Source organism: Acartia tonsa, chromosome 8, assembly GCF_053477335.1.
Source record: "Acartia tonsa isolate MP-2025a chromosome 8, ASM5347733v1, whole genome shotgun sequence".
NCBI classification, from domain to species: Eukaryota; Metazoa; Arthropoda; class Copepoda; order Calanoida; family Acartiidae; genus Acartia; species Acartia tonsa.
In genome coordinates this window covers 41,356,223-41,377,577 of record NC_137267.1, presented here as the reverse complement: position 1 = coordinate 41,377,577, position 21,355 = coordinate 41,356,223, and the positions used below count along the sequence as shown (strand labels likewise).

At 34.4% G+C, this 21,355-nt stretch overlaps 1 protein-coding gene across 2 annotated transcripts in view; it reads right to left on the bottom strand.

Annotated features, from left to right (window-relative positions):
* Nucleotides 1–492: 492 nt before the first annotated feature.
* LOC145326972 (ATPase ASNA1 homolog) overlaps nucleotides 493–21,355 on the bottom strand; it is a 41,169-nt gene continuing 20,306 nt past the window's right edge. The window contains exons 8-11 of one of the 2 annotated variants that reach the window (XM_080170437.1): nucleotides 9,312–9,397; nucleotides 5,090–5,139; nucleotides 2,006–2,112; nucleotides 493–1,563 (exon numbers count right to left, since the gene is read on the bottom strand). In XM_080170437.1, coding sequence (XP_080026563.1) covers nucleotides 1,462–1,563; nucleotides 2,006–2,112; nucleotides 5,090–5,139; nucleotides 9,312–9,397 — 345 coding nt within the window. In that variant the 3' untranslated portion in view covers nucleotides 493–1,461. The remainder of the gene's footprint in view (nucleotides 1,564–2,005; nucleotides 2,113–5,089; nucleotides 5,140–9,311; nucleotides 9,398–21,355) is intronic. The other variant, XM_080170438.1, reaches the window with a different exon arrangement.

Genomic DNA, 21,355 nt, shown 5'->3' with positions numbered 1-21,355 from the left:
GGTGGACAGGAACCGGTTCTCATCCATTCGAAAAAACTATGTCTAGCATAGTATTATATCCAGCTTTCTACGAATATAAATATGTACAATTATAAGATAGAAACCAGTTTTTTCAGCACATGCCTTCGGCACCTCGGGGCTAAAAAAACTGGTTTTAATCTTATAATTGTACATTTTATATCCGCAGAAAGCTGTTTAAAATACGATGCGAGAAATAAATATAGAGACCTTATGATCTTGCAATCGATTAGTTCAATCTTTTTAAATCTTTAAGTTTTCCAAAAAGGTTTTCATCTATTTTGGAGGGGGGGGGGGTGGGGCGTGTGAAAACCCCTCCAAGAAACTGCCCTAAGTAAAGATATAATTAATTTGGACTTTGGCAATCATTTTCAATAGGGGCGTTGACACCTCCCGTCCGCATGCCACTGCATGAGACAGTCACTATTGTATTCTAGCATCATATTACTTTACTTTATACACAAAAACAAACAATAGTATAAAAACTTATATTTTCTCAAGCAATCCAATAAAAAATAAAAACACACAATAACAAATAAATATTATCACAATTTCAAGGCAATTTAGGACAAAAAAAATACACAAAATATTAGATAGTTATTAAAAATACAGCAGTTTCTCTTAAATGCCTAGTCGAGGAGAGAAACCCCCTCCCTTATTTTGAAATAAATTGAAATAAGGTGTTAAACAAAGGAAAAAAAAACTTTTCAAATCTAAATTTAAATCTATCTTTAAAATGAGGGCGAAGGGATGGGGGAAGGAAAACTCGCTAGGCGTTTTGAGAGAAATCGCGAATAATATTGTAAGCAAATAAAAGATTGATAGATTTGAAAACATAGTGCCTTTAAAAAACAAAAAACGCTAAGAAAAAAATTGTACAAATTACCAGGCCTAATCCAAGTGTTGTAACCATTCTTATTTTTTTTATTAGAGGGGGGGGGTGTGAGGGCACCCTTCCCGGTTATAAATCTTGATTCCAATAAAACCATTTTAGCTAAACACTATTTAAAATGCCATAGTAAAACTTTGTGCTTATTTATAATTTTTAACATTTATCTTTAAATAAGACGTTATGTAAATTGGCTTCTTCTTTGATTGTTGACCGATTATAAAATTTAAAAACATATTTGGTCAACTTTAAATGAGTTATTTAAGCAAACAAAATTTAGCATAAATGGATATTTAAATCCGTAGGTATTAAATGATCGAGCGATATCTTTTCAATATCATTATTAAGCTTATTTTTAGCTTATTGCTGTTTCACCACTTATGATCAAACTGTCCTATTTATAATTATTTAAAATATTTTTCATTTAAAAAGTGATGCTTTTAATACATAAAAAAGTATTATAGAAAGAGCCATGTTTTCTGAAAAGTCAAAGAAAGAGTAAACAATGCTTTCAGTTAATATTATGAAAATTAATGCGGAAAAGAAGTTACATCCTAAGGTTTGTATGGATGGATAAGATATTCAGAAAAACTGGTCACTGCTTCTCGCCCCCTCACTTCTTTCTCTAGCAAAGGCAGTTTTACAACGTGGAAATCCTACAAAAAAATTGTTTTTAATTCAAGGGGTGGGGGGGGGGGGGGAGTTCTGACACATGCGTAAACCTGGTATATAGGCTTTATTTTTGGACTGAGAGGATAGGTTATTACAGATAAAATGATTCTTATGTGATGAATTTTCCCAAGTTTTAAGAGTTTTTGGATAGGCCTCCAGGTTCCGGAGCTCCAGGCCTCCAGGTAATCTCTGTACAGGTAAAAATGAAAAAAAAAAATTTGCTTAATCTTTTCTAGTAATTTTCGAACAAACCCCAAATAATCAAGGAATACAATAGGGGAAGGATATAGAAATAATTCATATAAGTCTCCAATTTGATCCAGATATTTAGCCTGAATTCTACACCTATCTGTCTGTCCATCTATGTCTATCTGTCCATCTGTTTGTCCATCCATGTCTATCTATCTAATAATCTAACAAAGATACCTCATATAAGTCACCAATTTGGTCGAGATATTTAGCCTGTATCCTACATCTTGCCTCGCACATAGAACAAGGTTTTTCTCCAGGTTTTTGGAACAGCAGTTGATTCACTTAAAAAAAAACAAGGATGACAATATTTATAAGTATCAAAGCACAGGAATATAAAACCATATAAACAAAATAATAGAGTGAGTTGAATAGTATATGCACATTAATCAAATAGTTTTACTACATTTCGTCAGTAGAAATAAAATAACTTTCATAGCATTAATGACAGAAAAAATGTATAGATTGATTTATTAGCAATAGTTTCTTAGGGTTTGGGCCTAAGTAGTCATGGAGTAGGCTGAGACACTTTTGTCTAACCACTAGGGCTATCAAGCTCCACGTTCAAGCACATTATGACTTGACCCACTGTGTCATGTATAGATTGGAAGGGTTGGTTTTTTGTATAGTTTTTTGTTTGTTTGTTTATTACTTTCGGTCAAGTTTAGGCTATATTGAATTCTTGGGAGCCCCACAGGGTTGATGCATCGCAAGTATAGGAGCGAAAGGTAATGGCCCCGCCCCCCCCCCCCACAGAGGATAGGCATAAAACTTGACCCCCTTAATTTTTTTTAAAAGATGGTTTCAGTGCCCTAAAGGAACTTTTAGGGAAACCACCAAAATTTAATTTTTAAATGTTGAAAAATGCATAAGGAAAACTATTTCCTATGATGACAACTCTTTTCTTTCTTCTTTAATTTTAATTTTGAAATGCGGGTCTTTCTTTTTCCTTTGTTTCAATCAGAACATGAAAATTTAAATCTTTATTATTTTTTTATTGTTAACTTGACTTATTTTTTTCGCTTTTTTTTGGGGGGGGGGGGCACAGCGGTCTAAGGCCGGACATTTCGCCAAAAATCAACATTGGAATTCCTCAAAATTAATAATTTATTTTGAAAATATATACCCTATCTCATATGAAACCGAAGAGTTTTTGTCTTTTCAACTACTGGTTGATGAATTATGAACTTTGAAACATGAAGGTTCAGGATTATTTTCACGTCATGAATTTTGCTTTTTGAATTTTCACCATCTTTGGAAAAAATATTTTTTTTCAGTGTTACATTGATACAATGAAGTTTCTTAACCTATTTATATTCATAATGATACATGATATATTAGGAAACTGGGGTTTTAGATTTTTTAAAAACTAATTTTATCCATTTTATAGTTGCTTTAAAAAAAATTATGTCATTTCCTAAATATTTTTGCAAAAAATTTTGGCAATAATTTTCAGTTTTTTAAGATTTTCACCAAAAACCGGGCCCCGCAACATACCAAACCATATATTATTCTTAATATACAGGTATAATGCCATAGTTTCATGTTTAGTTTAGGTTGTTGCAGGGCCCGGTTTCTTTCAAAATTTTAACTTTAATTTTAGGGGCCAGACTCTAAAATTCCAATATAAGAAAAACATTTTTTTACAATTTTTTTTATTTCCTCTGTTAATTTTAATTTCTGATACATTTAAACTGCCCACAAAGAGCCTATGCTAGATTAAGAGACTTTCAGAGATTTAAAATGAATGTTTAAATTTTTTTAAGGGGGGGGGGGGAGGTTTAATGCATCCTTTTCGTAATCCATGCGCAAATGGCACTTAAAATCGGAATTTCGTTATTAAACTTGGCATGAGTATTCCTTGGTAGGCCTATTTTCCATAAATCAAACAAAAAGGTGGAAAAGTGATGGCTAACGGCTGGTGGCTCAGCCGTATAGCCTTTTTTTGGCCAATTCCAGGGCAAATCCATTAGTTATTACGTAAGAAACAACTTCTTGAAACATAATTTTGCTTTGATTCATGTTAAATGTTACCAATAACTATTTTAAAAATTTCTTGTACCAGCCACTTAACGGCTAGAGAACCAGTTGAAAACGGCTGAGAGTGGCCAAGAGTATGATGTGTAGATTGGGCTTGTGTCGTGTCAAGGGGTAGGTTTTCATGGGTGCTGAGCTTAAAAATACTCTCAAAAATAGTGGGGGCTAATTCATATGGCAGCTGGGTAACGGCTGCTGCTCAGCTGTTAGCCATTTTACAAGACTATTTAATGATATTTTAACATCAAATGTTTAGGTATAGTCCCTATCCTAACCTAAAATAACCTAACAAAAGCCATCTTAAAAATACGACGAATAGCCCCTTAAGGTGCGTTGCCACGAAATGGACTATTCCCAAATATTTTAGTAGAATTAAACTTCTTCAATTAATTTTCGTATTCTAATTAATTTTATTGGATATATTAATAACAAAATTTTACAATTTCTAGATTTAGCTATTAAACAGCTGAAAACATTAGGTACTAGATTAATTAAGTATTATTACTTATCTAAAAGAAAATAACTTCGTAAAAAAGGTGAAGAAACTTCAATTAGTTGTATCAAATGTATGTTGCACAAAGTTTGGTGATTGGGCATTTACCTTTATATAATCATTTCTACAGTAATGTTTATTAATGCTGCAAGGTTTTTAAACGTTTTATTGCTTAGAAACATCGAATTTAGGCTATCTGCCACTTAAGAAAATAGTATGAAAATATTAAATTTTAGCTAAGTTTCAAAGTATTTTCTAGACCAGTTGGCTTTTGTTTTTCTTTTCTAAATGAATATACAAGTTGTATTGAGTAATAATAAGGCGCAGGCTTTTTATTTTGAACGATTCTATCAACTACAAGCTGAGAAAATTGACTTTGAGTAGAGGTAGGTGAAATGTCCACCAAAATGCCAAAATAGACCACTGTGGGGGGGGGGGTAGTAAAATAATAAATAATATTTTATGTGTATGAAATATAAAATATTTTTTTAAAACTACGGGCCTTATACTATGGCGCTTCGCGCTAAAAAATGTTTGGTTTTTAGTTTCATTTTTTGGTTTAACTTAATGTTAAATTTGTTACGGAGATAATGGTAAAATCATTCATACCTATATATTTTTAAAAACTTTTAAATCTTTCAAGATATTTTAGATGTTATAATAATAAGTATGGACAAATCCTAATTATATAGAAGCGCTATAATAGAAACAAAATATTAAAAAACTGTTACCTATAATGTTATGGGTATCAATTCCACACTTTGTTAACTCTTGTATTAACCTAAATAATTAAATAACATTAGAACAGCTACATTCAGCCAATTAACATAGAAAAAACGTGGATATTTTGACAGCGGAAAAATTGTCGTCAATTTAGGTTGCTAACATGAACATATTTTTTTCGTTCGACCAGTAGGAAGGGAGGGGATGGTGTTTGTGGGTTATCGTTATTTTAGTCTACTGCGAGTTTCATAGAGAACATGAAAATCTGGTGTAATATCCAGGTAATAATAAATCCCTTGTAATTCTTTTACGCAACAACCCCCTGGTTGTGTAAGAAGAGAGATTATTGAGTAGTTTAGATACTCAACTTTCCCCTTACATAATTTCAGTACACCCCTTATCTTAAGGTCCTCACGGTGACTCAATTTGAGACACCTGTTAGCCATAATCGGCGAGTGAACCTTAATAATGAGGAGCTCCCATGAGAAAGCTAATCAATTGGAATATCAGGTATACTGTAAGTGTATAAGAATGTGAGGATTTACATTTTCTTTAGTTTTCTTCCTCCCTTATTCCTGCAATTTTTTTTTGACACCATTTATTTTAGATTTCCATTAAGAAAACAAGAAAAACTCATTTAAAAAGAAAAATCTTAGCGCTGGTACAGGATATGTTCTCCAAAAACATCAAGGTATTAATAGGTACACCGACAAACGTCCTAATGCGACAAACATCCTAATCCGACAAACCTCCTAAACGACAAACGTCCTAAGCGACTAACCTCCTAAATGACAAACCTCCTAATGCGACATCTCTTAAGTAAAACCTTCTAAAAACTTTTCAAGTGATATCACATTTATTAAATGTTAGGTAAGGGTCGATTTTTTTTAATGCAAGGTTGTATCGGGTTCGAAACCATGCTGTTGGGTAGCCAACACCAACTTTGAGAAAAGTGTAGGACGGATTTTTAAATTTCACCCTGTGGACAAAGTTATTCAAGAAATAAATTTTGGTTTTGAATTTCGTCCCTGTGTGTTTTATCGCCATATTGGATTGGATTTTTACATTGTGTCAATGTAGGACATAATGTTTGGAAGATTTTTTGTTTAAATTTTGGAAGATTTAAAAATTAAATTTTTTTAGGAGGTTTTACATAAGGAGATTTGTCACATTAGGAGGTTTGTCCTTCAGGACGTTTGTCGCATTAGGAGGTTTGTCCCTTTAGGAGTTTTAGGATGTTTGTCGCATTAGGACGTTTGTCCCTTTAGGAGGTTTGTCGGTGTACCAATTAATATCCATAGTTAGCGCAGCATATAAAGACACAAAGACAAGCAGTCAAACACATAAACCCGATGAGCACAAAACAATAAACATTTTTAAAAATCAAAAATAAGCTAAAATGCGTTATAGAATAGATCCAGTGAGAAAAGTTACATTGTAAATTTCACTGGTATCCAAAGTTTATTATCTTTAAACACAATATCTTTTACGTTGTATTAGAATTTTCAGGTACTTTATTGAACTTTGGGGTTGGTTCCTAACTAGGAGAGTACTAACATTTTAAAAAATTATTTTAAATAAATAAATATTTAAAATAAGGATTATTTTTGTTTATCATCATAGAAAATGTACATCAATTAGTCCTGCATTGTCTTATCCCTTATATCCCTCGTAGTTGCTGCGCTAATAAAAAATGTAATTGTCCTTGTTATATTAAAATAAATTTTGATAAAATTGCCCTAATCATTTATAAGAATACAGATATCTATTCCTTACTTAGCCAAATGTAACCATGCCAGGGATCTAAAGGGTTAAGACAATGGCCGACAAATGAACACAATGATGATAACACAAAATAATCCCTTTTGTAGATTACAATTAGTGGTTAAAACGTTACGACACTCAAAGAAATGAACCAACTAATCAAAATTCAATGAAAGTCTCCAAAGTTGATCAGCCAACGAATAAGAAAACTTTGGGGACTAGAGTAACAAACAGCCCAAAGTTCCCTCCCTCCCTGAAATGTAACTTTAAAGGTAAATTTATTACTGAGACTTTTCAAATAAAGAAAACTGAAAAACAATATCTTTAAGACGAAAATTTACTTTATTCCTTTTTATTTATTGTATAATTTTCAGGAAGTGAATTTAAGAATATCTCAAACTTTAATTTTAGAAAAGGGGAGGATATTCATTATTTAAATTAAAAATATTTTTTTTTTTGGGGGGGGGGGTATTTCTTTTGGAAGGGTGGATACTGATTCCTTCTATGAACCTATATGAATATTAAATGTAAAAGTAAATTGGTTTAGGTGTTAAAGAGATCCTATGTTACAGACGGACAGACAGATCTAATACTAAAAGGATTATTTCATGACGAAAATAGATTAAAAAAACTGAATAATGGTCTCCGGTCGCCGCTTTTATTACCCTCTAGGGATTAAGTCTTTTTCGCACTTAACCCTCGGGGACTTGAGGGAGAGAAAATAAGCAAAAACTAATGTATTGTTTTAACATATTAACTCAGGGAGGGAAAGTACACTAGTCCCCAAAGTTTTAGAAGAACCATTTTTTATTCGCTGACTTAACAACATTGGGGACTTTTATTGAATCTTAATTGATTGAATTAGTTATGTGTCCAAACGTTTCAACCACTAATTGTACAGAAGGGATAATTGTTTGTGGAAATGTCCGTCAATTTATCAGTCATTGTCTTATCCCTTTAGATCCATGATCTTATCTACTTTTCAAGAAATAATATTTCTAACAGTCAAGCTTTTCTTATTAAGCGTCTGTCCGTTTGACGTAAAACAATATTATTAAATATAGGCATTAAGGAATTATCCTGTCAACTTTAGACCTTAATAATACTTTTATAAAAATAACAGGATCTCGCTAACGGCTGAACCGTTCACATAATAAACTCTTTCTTTTTAAAATCAAAATTGAAAATGGGCACGGGTGGACTTTTAGAGGACTTTAGGGGCGTAGCCGCTACTAAGGAATAACTTAGAAAGTAGGTCCATTTACTCATTAATTTTTTTCTATCTTAGTATAATAAAATCTTTCTTTTGAAATAGTCATTCAATTAGTCAATTAGTGCAAGTTAATTTAAAGAGAAGAAAAACTTACAAACCTTTCAGTTTCAGACAATGAAAAGAATTTAGCAAAACAAACAAAAACAAATAAAAGACAATTAGAACAAAGATGACAACATCCATAAAAGCGAAGCTCTGAAATGGAAGGACAAACGAACATTAACACTTGCAGATTGTAAGAACTGAATTAGCAGAATATTAATGCACCAGTACAAACAGTACTGTAAGAAAATTTGTTGCAAAACTGCATAAATAGAGGATACTGTTTAAGGACATACTTACATTTTTGGGACTTGTTTATAGAGATGCTTTGCTTATAACATTGTACCTTGTTGTAATAGGAATCAGTTTTCAAAAAATCAAAAGAATCCGATAATTTTAACATACAAAAATTTGTTGTCAAAAAAGTTAAAAATCGACATGTTTCAAATGGACGTACGGACATTCTGGTATTGATTATAGAGTTACTACGATTTCTAAATTATACCTAACTACTACAGGAATCAGCATGCAAAGTTTGGAGTCGATAGGACAATTCTAACCTGTTTATATTAACGAAAAGAGCTAACTCTCTGTAACGGACGGACAGACGGACGGACGTATGGACGGAGGTATGGACGGACCGACTGTAATTATAGAAAAGCTTCGCTTTTAAAAACACAATTATTGATAAACAGATAGATAAGATAAACAAACTAAAGATAAACATTCTAAAATGGATAAAAAAAAACTTACAAACCTTTCAGTTTCATGCAATGAAAGGAATTCCGTAATACAGACACACACAAACAAAAGATAGACAATTAGATAACACAAAAATGGATAAGAAGATAAGATAAACAAACAAACAAAAAATATACATTCAGAAATGGAGAATAGTTGTATATCGCATCGTACTAGGTATAAAGTATTATAAACAGCTTTCCGCGAATATAAAAATGTACAATTTAAAGATTAAACTCAGTTAGCAAAACTAGTTTTGATATTATGATTTTACATTTTTATATTCGTAGAAAACTGGATAGATATAGTACGATACGATACATGATTTTTCAGTATGACTGATAACCGGTTCTAATCGAAAAGAATTGATCGGTTTCGAAGAGAGACTGGAAAAAAACAAATTAACGAACCTTTCAGTTTCATACAGTGATAGAAATTCTGCAATACATACACACACAAAGGTTGTGGAGGCCGGGTCTCGAAACTGTGCATTCACCTAAACAGATAATAATGGCTTAATGGTCTCTCTAATGGATTTTTCGTAGCTAAAGACCTGCTAACTGTTAGCAATAGTTTTCCCTATATATGTGCAACCTAACTCAGTTAGAGACAGAATAAGGGGGAGGGGGGAGTTCTGACACATTTGCGTAAACCTGGTATATAGGCTTTATCTTTGGACTGAGAGGATAGGTTATACAGTATACGTTACGAAAAATGACCGGTCTTGAAAATGATCTAACCCCCCCTGTAATGAAGTTGTAACCCTATTTTTTGTATGTGTGATCTTTATATGCATGTATACTGGTGTTTGTTGCGGTAAATTAGATCAAAGAACATTTTCCGACATTCAGCAGGCTATAAAAGAAGAAATTCAAAATGAAAAAAATTCATACCCTTATTTTTTAAAGTAAATTTTACTTAAGCCAAAAAATCAGATAGTAAAAATGAAATAAGCATAGGGTTTGTGTCGAGTTTTATCTTCAGCATAAAATTCTGCTTCCATAGACCCCTTACCCGACTTCCTAGCTCTCATACAAGTCATTTGAGCCGAAAAAGTATGTATCAATACCTCAAAATCTATGATTTTTCGGCTTAACCAAAATTCAATTAAAATACATTAGGGTCGGAATTTTTTTATTTTGAATATTTTCTTTCATAGCCTGCTGAATGTCGGAAAATGTTCTTTGATCTAATTTACCGCAACAAACACCATTATACATGTATATAAAGATCACACAAACAAAAAATAGGGTTACAACTTCATTACAGGGGGGGCTAGATCATTTTAAAAACCGGTCATTTTTCGTAACGTATACTGTAAAAGATAAAATCATTCTTCTTATATGATGAATTTTACCAAGTTTTAAGATTTTTTGGATAGGCCTCCAGATTCCGGAGCTCCAGGCCTCCAGGTGGTCTCTGTAAAGGTAAAAATGAAAAAATTTTTTTTTTTTGAAGAGTTAGAGATCAGCTTATGAAACAAAATATGCATGTTTTTTCTTCAAATATGTGAATAACATTCAAAAAGATGCATATTTTGTTTAATAAGTTGACCTTTAACTCATAAAATTTTTTTTTCTTTTATTATAACCTATCCTCTCAGTCCAAAGATAAAATATATATATTAGGTTTACGCAAATGTGTCAGAACTCCCCCCCCCCCCCTTATTCATAAAGAGGGTCATTTATGTCACATTTTTTCCGTAAAGTTGTGTGTTAGCATTTTGTCATAAGCGCTTATAAAGTAAAACTGTTCTTAATTATGAACATTTCATATATATGTATTTGATCAAAATTAAGAACAGTTTGACTTGTTTAAACTGTCAACGAATTTTCTAAAATTCTGCATTATGAGCTTCAGCAATGTGCAAAAATGTAAAAGCCTGCGATACTTTTTTAAAATTCAGGCGCGAAGAACTGAATATATGAAATAAAACGTTATTAATTTCTATCTTTGTATTCTATTATCTATTTCTAGTCACTTACTATTTCTGCAATTGTCAGTAAAATTGATAAAATGACAATTAAATATTAAAATAAATGCCTATCCATTTTCTAAAGAATAATCAGTTCACTTTCTATCTATTAATTCATCTTTATCATAATTCCATATATCTATATACCTATCTATATCTATATGTATAAGAATATGCAGTTATAAGTTAGATAATCCGACATAGAAAAGAAGAAAATTGTTAAACTTTTAAAAACTTTTCCCTTGGATAAAATTAAGTTTAGGGTTAGCAAAGTTTCGTCGAAATATTGTGAAGCATTTTCGGCACTTTAATTAATATCTACAATAGCAAATCAAAGTACAATAGAGCTGTCCTATCATTTTTAGATTTTGAAGATGCATGTAACAATTATATGTTACATAGAAAACTTGTAGAGGACTCTGTATTCATTAACAGAGGGCAAATTTCAATAATTTTGACACCTTATCTCAAAATGATAGAATCATCCTATGGTTCTTGGTGAATTTAATCCTATGATTGTTTTTCTTTTTTTTAATTGAAGCTAAAACAGTAGGCATGTCGAAACTTTTGAGTATGTCATGCAACTGATAGGGCTGTTTCTTTTAGAAGAAATTGTTATCTAAGCTTTAGAATAAACTATTTTTGCTATATTTAAAAAAAAATATTTAAATGAAATAAATTAACAATCTTTTGTACCTAATGTCTTGTAGAAGCGAATTAAGCAATATTAGCTTTGTCGTTCAAGAAAATGGGTATAATATAACGTGGATATTATGACAACAGAAAAAAAATTGTCGGCAATAAAGGTTGCAAACAGGGAACTCATTTATTAGTAAGTTTGTTCATACAGTAGTGGGAGAGGGGTTGGGGGTAATCGTTATTTTAGCCTTTATTAATAACATAAAAATCTTGAGTTACATCCATGTAATCATATACCTATCTATTTTTAAGACGTAGTTTTTATGACTATGAGAAAGATTAAGTTACCGACTTGCTTACTTACTGGTAATTTAGAATTCAGTTCTTGGATATTTTTGGAACATTTTGTCCTAGAATTTGGAAGATTTTTGTAAATACAGAAACTCGCTTGAGATATTATTTCCACAAAACGCATTTTATCCAAAGTTTTTTTTCATTTCTTTTTTTAGTGGAAATGCAATTTCTGTACATTGAGGATATAAATGTTTCAGGCATCTTTGGGGATAAATCAGACAATAGATAATTTTTATTTGTAAATCCCCAATGATGATTCTCTTACTTAACCCTTGTGTTATGAAGATTATTTGTTTGGACAGTTTTGGAACTGACCTAAGTTTTGAGCCAACAATAGAGATCGTGTATCTAAGACTGGATACCAGTATAATTTACTGTCTAATGTCCCCTCCCTCCCTGGAGCACTAACCGTATACATTATAAATATGGTACTGCATGTATATCTTCATAATAAAGGCATAAAATTAGGTAGTTATTGAAATCTTAAGCTAAAGACAAAACCTTACTACTTTATATGATAGGATATGTGATTTTATTTTCCTCGTATTCAACTTCAAGTTGATGATACCCTTTCAACTAATCAAAAAGTAATAATTTGCTTCTACTCTAGGGATTTTACAAGCAAAGCTTTTCTATAATTAAGATCGGTTAATCCGTCCGTAACGTTTAGCTCTTTTATTTAATTTAGACATTTAAGAATTGCCCTATCAATTTAAAATTTTGCATGGTGGTTCCTATAACAATTAGGTAAGATTTAGGAAGTCAAGCAACTGTACTAATAGAAAAATTCATTCAGATACTTAATAAATAAAATCTAAAAAATTCTCCTCTATTTCTTATATGTTCATAATATTAATGTGCATATTCACTGAAAACTTTTTTTTTCAAACTTTCTCTTAATAATTTCAAACACATAGTTGTAAAAACTTTTTTTTGCAGAATATGTTGGCAGAAAAAGTAGAATATTTTAGGTACTGTTTTATAACTTAATTACCTAGCTATTTTATGAAAAAGACTAGGTAGTTGCTTGCCCCTAGCCTCTAGGAAATTTATAAAGCTTATCTGAAGAGTACAACCCATTCAGACCCGCAACTTCCGAGATCTTAAGCTTCAGACTAAAATAACCTCACTACTTTGTAATCCTCCTATTATAAAGTAATAAGCTTTTTTTCTCTGTAACGAAGGATTTCACTAACCGCTGAACTGATTTAGTTCTCCTTTTCAAGGAATCTTCAAATATGTCCCAGGATACTTTTAGGCTATTTCAAATCCGGATTTATGTCTTGGGGTGGTTTCAGGTCATTTTTTGCCATTTCCTAGCTCTTAAAATAAAGAGCACCTAGATGCTAGGGTGCAGCCGCAAATATCATATAAAGTAGTAGTGTTTTTGTTTGAAGCTTAAGATTTCGATTACTACAGAACTGATGAAGTTTCCCCTTTTAGGGGAGCTTCACATAGGTCCCGGGATGGTTTAATACCACTAGTTTAGGATAAAGAGGCTAAATTGAACGCCTGTCCGTCTGGACGGATTTTCTAAACTTCAAATTTGGGCATAAATATTTTTTTCCACAAAGTTGGATTCCTGGGATCACTGTACGTCCGCTTCCTGGCAAATGATAATCTACTACTTCACTTTTTTTGTCTGTATTTCCGTTAATAGGTAACTCTATGGGTGTCAATTCTACAGATTTCTATGTACAATCTTGTCCTAATTTGGCTGCAAAATAAATTTTTTTGAGAATATTCCCCAAGATAATGAGCATAATTCTATAATACCTAAAGACTCCCTCAACCCTTGAGTATTGAGTATGCCTACATTGGGTCCTAGGACAAACGCAGGAGTCCCAAACGTCGGAGTGGACAAACGTCGGAGTGGACACTTAACCTAACCTAACCTATTTTAGACCATCTTATAGGTTTTTTAAATACCTAACCCCTGCAGGGGGCTTATTAAAACATTCATATCTTAACCTAACCTAATCTGTATTGAAATACTTAATTATATTAATATTTTAACACTCCTGCGTTGGTCCACTCCGACGTTTGGGACTCCTGCGTTTGTCCTGGGACCCTACATGGTACACACTAACAGTGTCGATATTTTCAACCAATATAGTTAATAAACACAAGGGGAAATTTTGTTAATCATAATTGGGGGTTTTCATCTATCCCTGACATAAGCCCTACAATAAGGTAGACTAGACATATTATTTATAAAATCTAAAAGAAAATAAGAATATGTTAAAATCAAAGAAAGGGGAAAATCAAAATGAAAAAGAATTTTAACTTCAGTTATATGTAGGAATCACATTTCTTATGAAATAAATTTTCTTTTTTGATAATCCCTTATCGGGGCCTTTATCTGTAGTGCCCTAACCCTGCGGGGCTACCCTACACCCAATATAGCCTAATATTGCATTACCTTAAGTAAAACACAAATAAAAATCTCCTACCTACATATTTCTACTTTAAATAAGGGTGGGTTTTAAGCTCGACTAGGCACTTAAGATTCTAAATATTTAAATTATTGTTTTTGAGAAAAATGATTTCAAGCCCTGTTATATCTAAGATATATGAAGGGATTCTATTTAGATATAAAAAGATATACTTTGCTTATTTTAAGAGCAAATATCTTACAACGTCTTTAGATACTGAAAAAAATGTGTTTTTATAAACATTGAAAATGATTAAACTAATAATATTCATAAGCCGTTCATTATAAGCAAGCTATCAGAAATCATATCTAAAGCCTGAAAAGCTAAAAAAAAAATTTGGTAGGTTCGGGATATTATCATCTGAATTTGACATATTTTTTCATTAATTTCTCGATTGTGTTAAAAAGTTAAATTGTGTAAGTCTATCATCAATTGGTATCATATATATATATCAGCAGACATTGTTTTGACAATAAATATCTTGCAGGCCTTTGTCACAGGAATCTAAAGGGATAAGACAATGGCCGATTAATTGATGTACATACCCATTGATGATACACAAAAATTGTTCATTCTATAGATTAAAATTAGTGGTTGAAACGTTTGAACACCCAACTTACTGTACATACCAATCAAAATTCAATAAAAAGTCCCCAAAGTTGCTCAGCTAACTAGTAAGTAAACGTTATTTTAAAACTTTGGGGACTGGAGTAATAAACAGTCCAATATCTGCTCTCTTCCTGCCTATGTCATATTAAAGTAAAGTTTTTACAGAAACTATTAATACATTATTTACCCCTGTCACACACATAAATACAAAAACAGTTTTACTTTTAAGAAAAATTATTTTTTATTCAAAAAGACCACTTAGTAGAGAAATTTAATAAAAAGATGTTAACAGCTTATAAAGCCTACAAAAATGACGCAATACAATACAAACGACCAATGATAGGCCTGTACACATTTTACCATTGGTCCATTAAAATGCACACTGGCCCATCATTGGTAATTTGTATTGTATGACGTCATTTTTATAGGCACTATTTGTGAAAATCTTGGTCAACCTTATAAATACAAAAAAAACAGCTATTAGGCAAATTCTACCCTCTGAGTCTATACAATTGGTTAAATTTTCGTATTTCCACTCTTGGATAGAAGCCCCTACAGATTAGATGAAGCAGAGAGAGGGGTTATGTTTTTTTGGGGTTGAAAATCCTCATACTAAAGTAACAGGATGTCTGTGTGTTTGTCTGTGTGTTTGTACCGAAGGATCTCGCTAACCGCTGAACCGATCGGGTTCTCCTTAACAGGGTAGCTTCTCATAGGTCCCGGGAAGGTTTATAACTATTTTGGGGGAGGGTACCACCATCCTCCCAAGATAAATCGCCCCTAGAAAAAAAATTACCCCTCCCAAAAAAGAGACTTGAACGAAACATAAACCAATTATTTCTCTAATTAGATATTTTAAATAAAAAACATTCAAAGTGCCACTAGAGGCCTCTAGGGGCGTAGCCGCTAGTATAAAAGAAAGGAGGAGGGGTACCTTGGTCCATTTAATTATTGGTGGAAAATGAACTAGGATTTCTTACATTTCTACTTTGGGACTCACTTTGAAAATCCATAACTTTTCCCTTCCAAGTCTCACATTTCTCATACAGTGTGGTTTTATATTCCATAACAGCAGTTAGTAGCCACTGCAACTGCAACCTCAAGCTGCGGCCACTCTTCTAATAGTGAAAAATCTGCAGCTTTAGCCGCAAAAAAAGTTAAAAGTCATAAAAGGGGGATGTGGAAAATAACCATTTGGGCAGGGGGGGGGGGTTTACTCGAGAACCCTTAGAGCTAGAGGGAGCTAATTTTGGATATAAGCTTCTATGGGGCCAAAGTTACTTTTAAATTTATCGTCGACCCCCCACCCCCCCCCCAAAAATTTTTTTTTTTGGGGGGGGGGCGGGTGGATTATACTATAGGATGTTTCTCATAAACGACTTGAGATAAATGGAGCAAACCTTGGTATACAAGTTTTGTAGGCCTATATTTGATTTTAGAATTATCGTTGACCACCCACCCACCCCCAAACCCCTAATTTGGGGGGGGGGGGGGGCGGGTGAATTATACTATAGGGTGTTTCTCATAAACGACTTGAGATAAATGGAGCAAACCTTAGGATACAAGTTTTGTAGGCCTATATTTGATTTTAGAATTATCGTTGACCACCCACCCACCCCAAAACCCCTAATTTGGGGGGGGGGGGGCGGGTGAATAATACTATAGGGTGTTTCTCATAAACGACTTGAGATAAATGGAGCAAACCTTAGGATACAAGTTTTGTAGGCCTATATTTAATTTTATAATTATCGTTGACCACCCAATTACCCCCAAACCCCTAATTTTTTTTTTTGGGGGGGGGGGGGCGGGTGGATTATACTATAGGGTGTTTCTCATAAACGACTTGCAGCAATTTTATTTTGGGTGCTACTCCCTTAGTTTTAGAGATAATTGGATGAAATCTTTTGGGCTGGGTCACTAATTACCCCAACTATTGGTATCTTTTAAAAAAAACGGCGGCGGGACCGCCGCTCCCGCCGCCAGCCGCCGTTTACAGCCGCCACCAAAAAAATTTTTTTTATTGCATTTCTCGCCGAATTAGGCAATTAGGCTGTAAACGGCGGCGGGCGGCGGGAGCGGCGGTCCCGCCGCCGTTTTTTTTAAAAGATACCAATAGTTGGGGTAATTAGTGACCCAGCCTAAAAGTTTTCATCCAATTATCTCTAAAACTAAGGGAGTAGCACCCAAAATAAAAGTCCAAACAAAATTGTAAGTAAAGGTGGGGGGGGGGGAAATGTGGTGACTCGTCACATGACATACTAGCAATTTTATTTTGGGTGCTACTCCCTTAGTTTTAGAGATAATTGGATGAAATCTTTTGGGCTGGGTCACTAATTACCCCAACTATTGGTATCTTTAAAAAAAAAATTTTGGTGGCGGCGGTAAACGGCGGCGGGCGGCGGGAGCGGCGGTCCCGCCGCCGTTTTTTTTAAAAGATACCAATAGTTGGGGTAATTAGTGACCCAGCCCAAAAGATTTCATCCAATTATCTCTAAAACTAAGGGAGTAGCACCCAAAATAAAAGTCGAAACAAAATTGTAAGTAAAGGGGGAAGAGGGAAATGTGGTGACTCGTCACACGACATACCAGCAATTTTATTTTGGGTGCTACTCCCTTAGTTTTAGAGATAATTGGATGAAATCTTTTGGGCTGGGTCACTAATTACCTAAACTATTGGTATCTTTCAAAAAAAAAACGGCGGCGGAACCGCCGCTCCCGCCGCCCGTCGCCGTTTACCGCCGCCACAAAAAAAAAATTTTTTATTGGACCGCTATTTGGGTGCTACTCCCTTAGTTTTAGAGATAATTGGATGAAATCTTTTGGGCTGGGTCACTAATTACCCCAACTATTGGTATCTTTAAAAAAAACGGCGGCGGGACCGCCGCTCCCGCCGCCAGCCGCCGTTTACCGCCGCAACCAAAAAAAGTTTTTTTATTGCATTTCTCGCCGAAATAGGCAATTTGGAATCATTTGAGACCATGTTATTTTTTTCAAAAATTTTTCGCCTTACAAGCAACCCTGCGGGGATTTTAGTCATTTTTTTCAAATTCTCAAAAAAAATAACATGGTCCCAAATGATTCCAAATTGCCTAATTTGGCAAGAAATGCAATAAAAAAACTTTTTTTGGTGGCGGCGGTAAACGGCGGCGGGCGGCGGGAGCGGCGGTCCCGCCGCCGTTTTTTTAAAAAGATACCAATAGTTGGGGTAATTAGTGACACAGCCCAAAAGATTTCATCCAATTATCTCTAAAACTAAGGGAGTAGCACCCAAAATAAGAGTCGAAACAAAATTGTAAGTAAAGGGGGGGGGGGGGGAAATGTGGTGACTCGTCACACGACATACCAGCAATTTTATTTTGGGTGCTACTCCCTTAGTTTTAGAGATAATTGGATGAAATCTTTTGGGCTGGGTCACTAATTACCCCAACTATTGGTATCTTTAAAAAAACGGCGGCAGGACCGCCGCTCCCGCCGCCCGCCGCCGCCACAAATAAATTTTTTTTTATTGCATTTCTTGCTGAATTAGGCAATTTGGAATCATTTGAGACCATGTTATTTTTTTCAAAAAATTTTCGCCTTACAAGCAACCCTGCAGGGGAAAGTCATTTTTTTCAAATTCTTGAAAAAAATAACATGGTCTCAAATGATTCCAAATTGCCTAATTCGGCGAGAAATGCAATAAAAAAACTTTTTTGGTGGCGGCGGTAAACGGCGGCGGGAGCGGCGGTCCCGTTGCCGTTTTTTTTTTAAGATATCAATAGTTGGGGTAATTAGTGACCCAGCCCAAAAGATTTCATCCAATTATCTCTAAAAATAAGGGAGTAGCACCCAAAATAAAAGTCGAAACAAAATTGTAAGTAAAGGGGGGGGGGGGAAATGTGGTGACTCGTCACACGACATACCAGCAATTTTATTTTGGGTGCTACTCCCTTAGTTTTAGAGATAATTGGATGAAATCTTTTGGGCTGGGTCACTAATTACCCCAACTATTGGTATCTCTAAAAAAAACGGCGGCGGGACCGCCGCTCCCGCCGCCGCCACAAAAAATTTTTTTTATTGCATTTCTCGCCGAATTAGGCAATTTGGAATCATTTGAGAACATGTTATTTTTTTCAAAAATTTTTCGCCTTACAAGCAAACCTGCAGGGGACTTAAAAATTTTTTCAATTCTCGAAAAAAATAACATGGTATCAAATGATTCCAAATTGCCTAATTCGGCGAGAAATGCAATAAAATTTTTTTTAAAAAAGATACCAATAGTTGGGGTAATTAGTTACCCAGCCCAAAAGATTTCATCCAATTATCTCTAAAACTAAGGGAGTAGCACCCAAAACAAAAGTCAAACAAAATTGTAAGTAAAGGGGGGGGGGGGAAATGTGGTGACTCGTCACACGACATACCAGCAATTTTATTTTGGGTGCTACTCCCTTAGTTTTAGAGATAATTGGATGAAATCTTTTGGGCTGGGTCACTAATTACCCCAACTATTGGTATCTTTTAAAAAAAACGGCAATGGGACCGCCGCTCCCGCCGCCGTTTACCGCCGCCACCAAAAAAGTTTTTTTATTGCATTTCTCGCCGAATTAGGCAATTTGGAATCATTTGAGACCATGTTATTTTTTTCAAAAATTTTTCGCCTTACAAGCAACCCTGCGGGGATTTTAGTCATTTTTTTCAAATTCTCAAAAAAAATAACATGGTCTCAAATGATTCCAAATTGCCTAATTTGGCAAGAAATGCAATAAAAAAACTTTTTTTGGTGGCGGCCACCGTTTTTTTTAAAGGATACCAATAGTTGGGGTAATTAATGACCCAGCCCAAAAGATTTCATCCAATTATCTCTAAAACTAAGGGAGTAGCACCCAAAATAAAAGTCGAAACAAAATTGTAAGTAAAGGGGGGGGGGGAAATGTGGTGACTCGTCACACGACATACCAGCAATTTTATTTTGGGTGCTACTCCCTTAGTTTTAGAGATAATTGGATGAAATCTTTTGGGCTGGGTCACTAATTACCCCAACTATTGGTATCTTTAAAAAAAAACGGCAATGGGACCGCCGCTCCCGCCGCCGTTTACCGCCGACACCAAAAAAGTTTTTTTATTGCATTTCTCGCCGAATTAGGCAATTTGGAATCATTTGAGACCATGTTATTTTTTTCAAAAATTTTTCGCCTTACAAGCAACCCTGCGGGGATTTTAGTCATTTTTTTCAAATTCTCAAAAAAAATAACATGGTCTCAAATGATTCCAAATTGCCTAATTTGGCAAGAAATGCAATAAAAAAACTTTTTTTGGTGGCGGCCACCGTTTTTTTTAAAGGATACCAATAGTTGGGGTAATTAATGACCCAGCCCAAAAGATTTCATCCAATTATCTCTAAAACTATGCAATAAAAATTTTTTCGGTGGCGGCGGTAAACGGCGGCGGGCGGCGTGAGCGGCGGTCCCGCCGCCGTTTTTTTAAAAAGATACCAATAGTTGGGGTAATTAATGACCCAGCCCAAAAGATTTCATCCAATTATCTCTAAAACTAAGGGAGTAGCACCCAAAATAAAAGTCGAAACAAAATTGTAAGTAAAGGGGGGGGGGGGAAATGTGGTGACTCGTCACACGACATACCAGCAATTTTATTTTGGGTGCTACCTTAGTTTTAGAGATAATTGGATGAAATCTTTTGGGCTGGGTCACTAATTACCCCAACTATTGGTATCTTTAAAAAACGACGGCGGGACCGCCGCTCCCACCGCCGCCACAAAAAAAATTTTTTTTATTGCATTTCTCGCCGAATTAGGCAATTTGGAATCATTTGAGACAATGTTATTTTTTTCAAAAATTTTCGCCTTACAAGCAACCCTGCGGGGGAAAGTCATTTTTTTCAAATTCTCAAAAAAAATAACATGGTCTCAAATGATTCCAAATTGCCTAATTCAGCGAGAAATGCAATAAAAAAAATTTTTTTGGTGGCGGCGGTAAACGGCAGCGGGCGGCGGGAGCGGCGGTCCCGCCGCCGTTTTTTTTAAAAGATACCAATAGTTGGGGTAATTAGTGACCCAGCCCAAAAGATTTCATCCAATTATCTCTAAAACTAAGGGAGTAGCACCCAAAATAAAAGTCGAAACAAAATTGTAAGTAAAGGGGGGGGGGGGGGAATGTGGTGACTCATCACAAGACATACCAGCAATTTTATTTTGGGTGCTACTCCCTTAGTTTTAGAGATAATTGGATGAAATCTTTTGGGCTGGGTCACTAATTACCCCAACTATTGGTATCTTTAAAAAAACGGCGGCGGGACCGCCGCTCCCGCCGTTTAGCGCGCCACAAAAAAATTTTATTATTGCATTTCTCGCCGAATTAGGCAATTTGGAATCATTTGAGACCATGTTATTTTTTTCGAGAATTTGAAAAAATGATAAATCCCCCGCAGGGTTGCTTGTAAGGCGAAA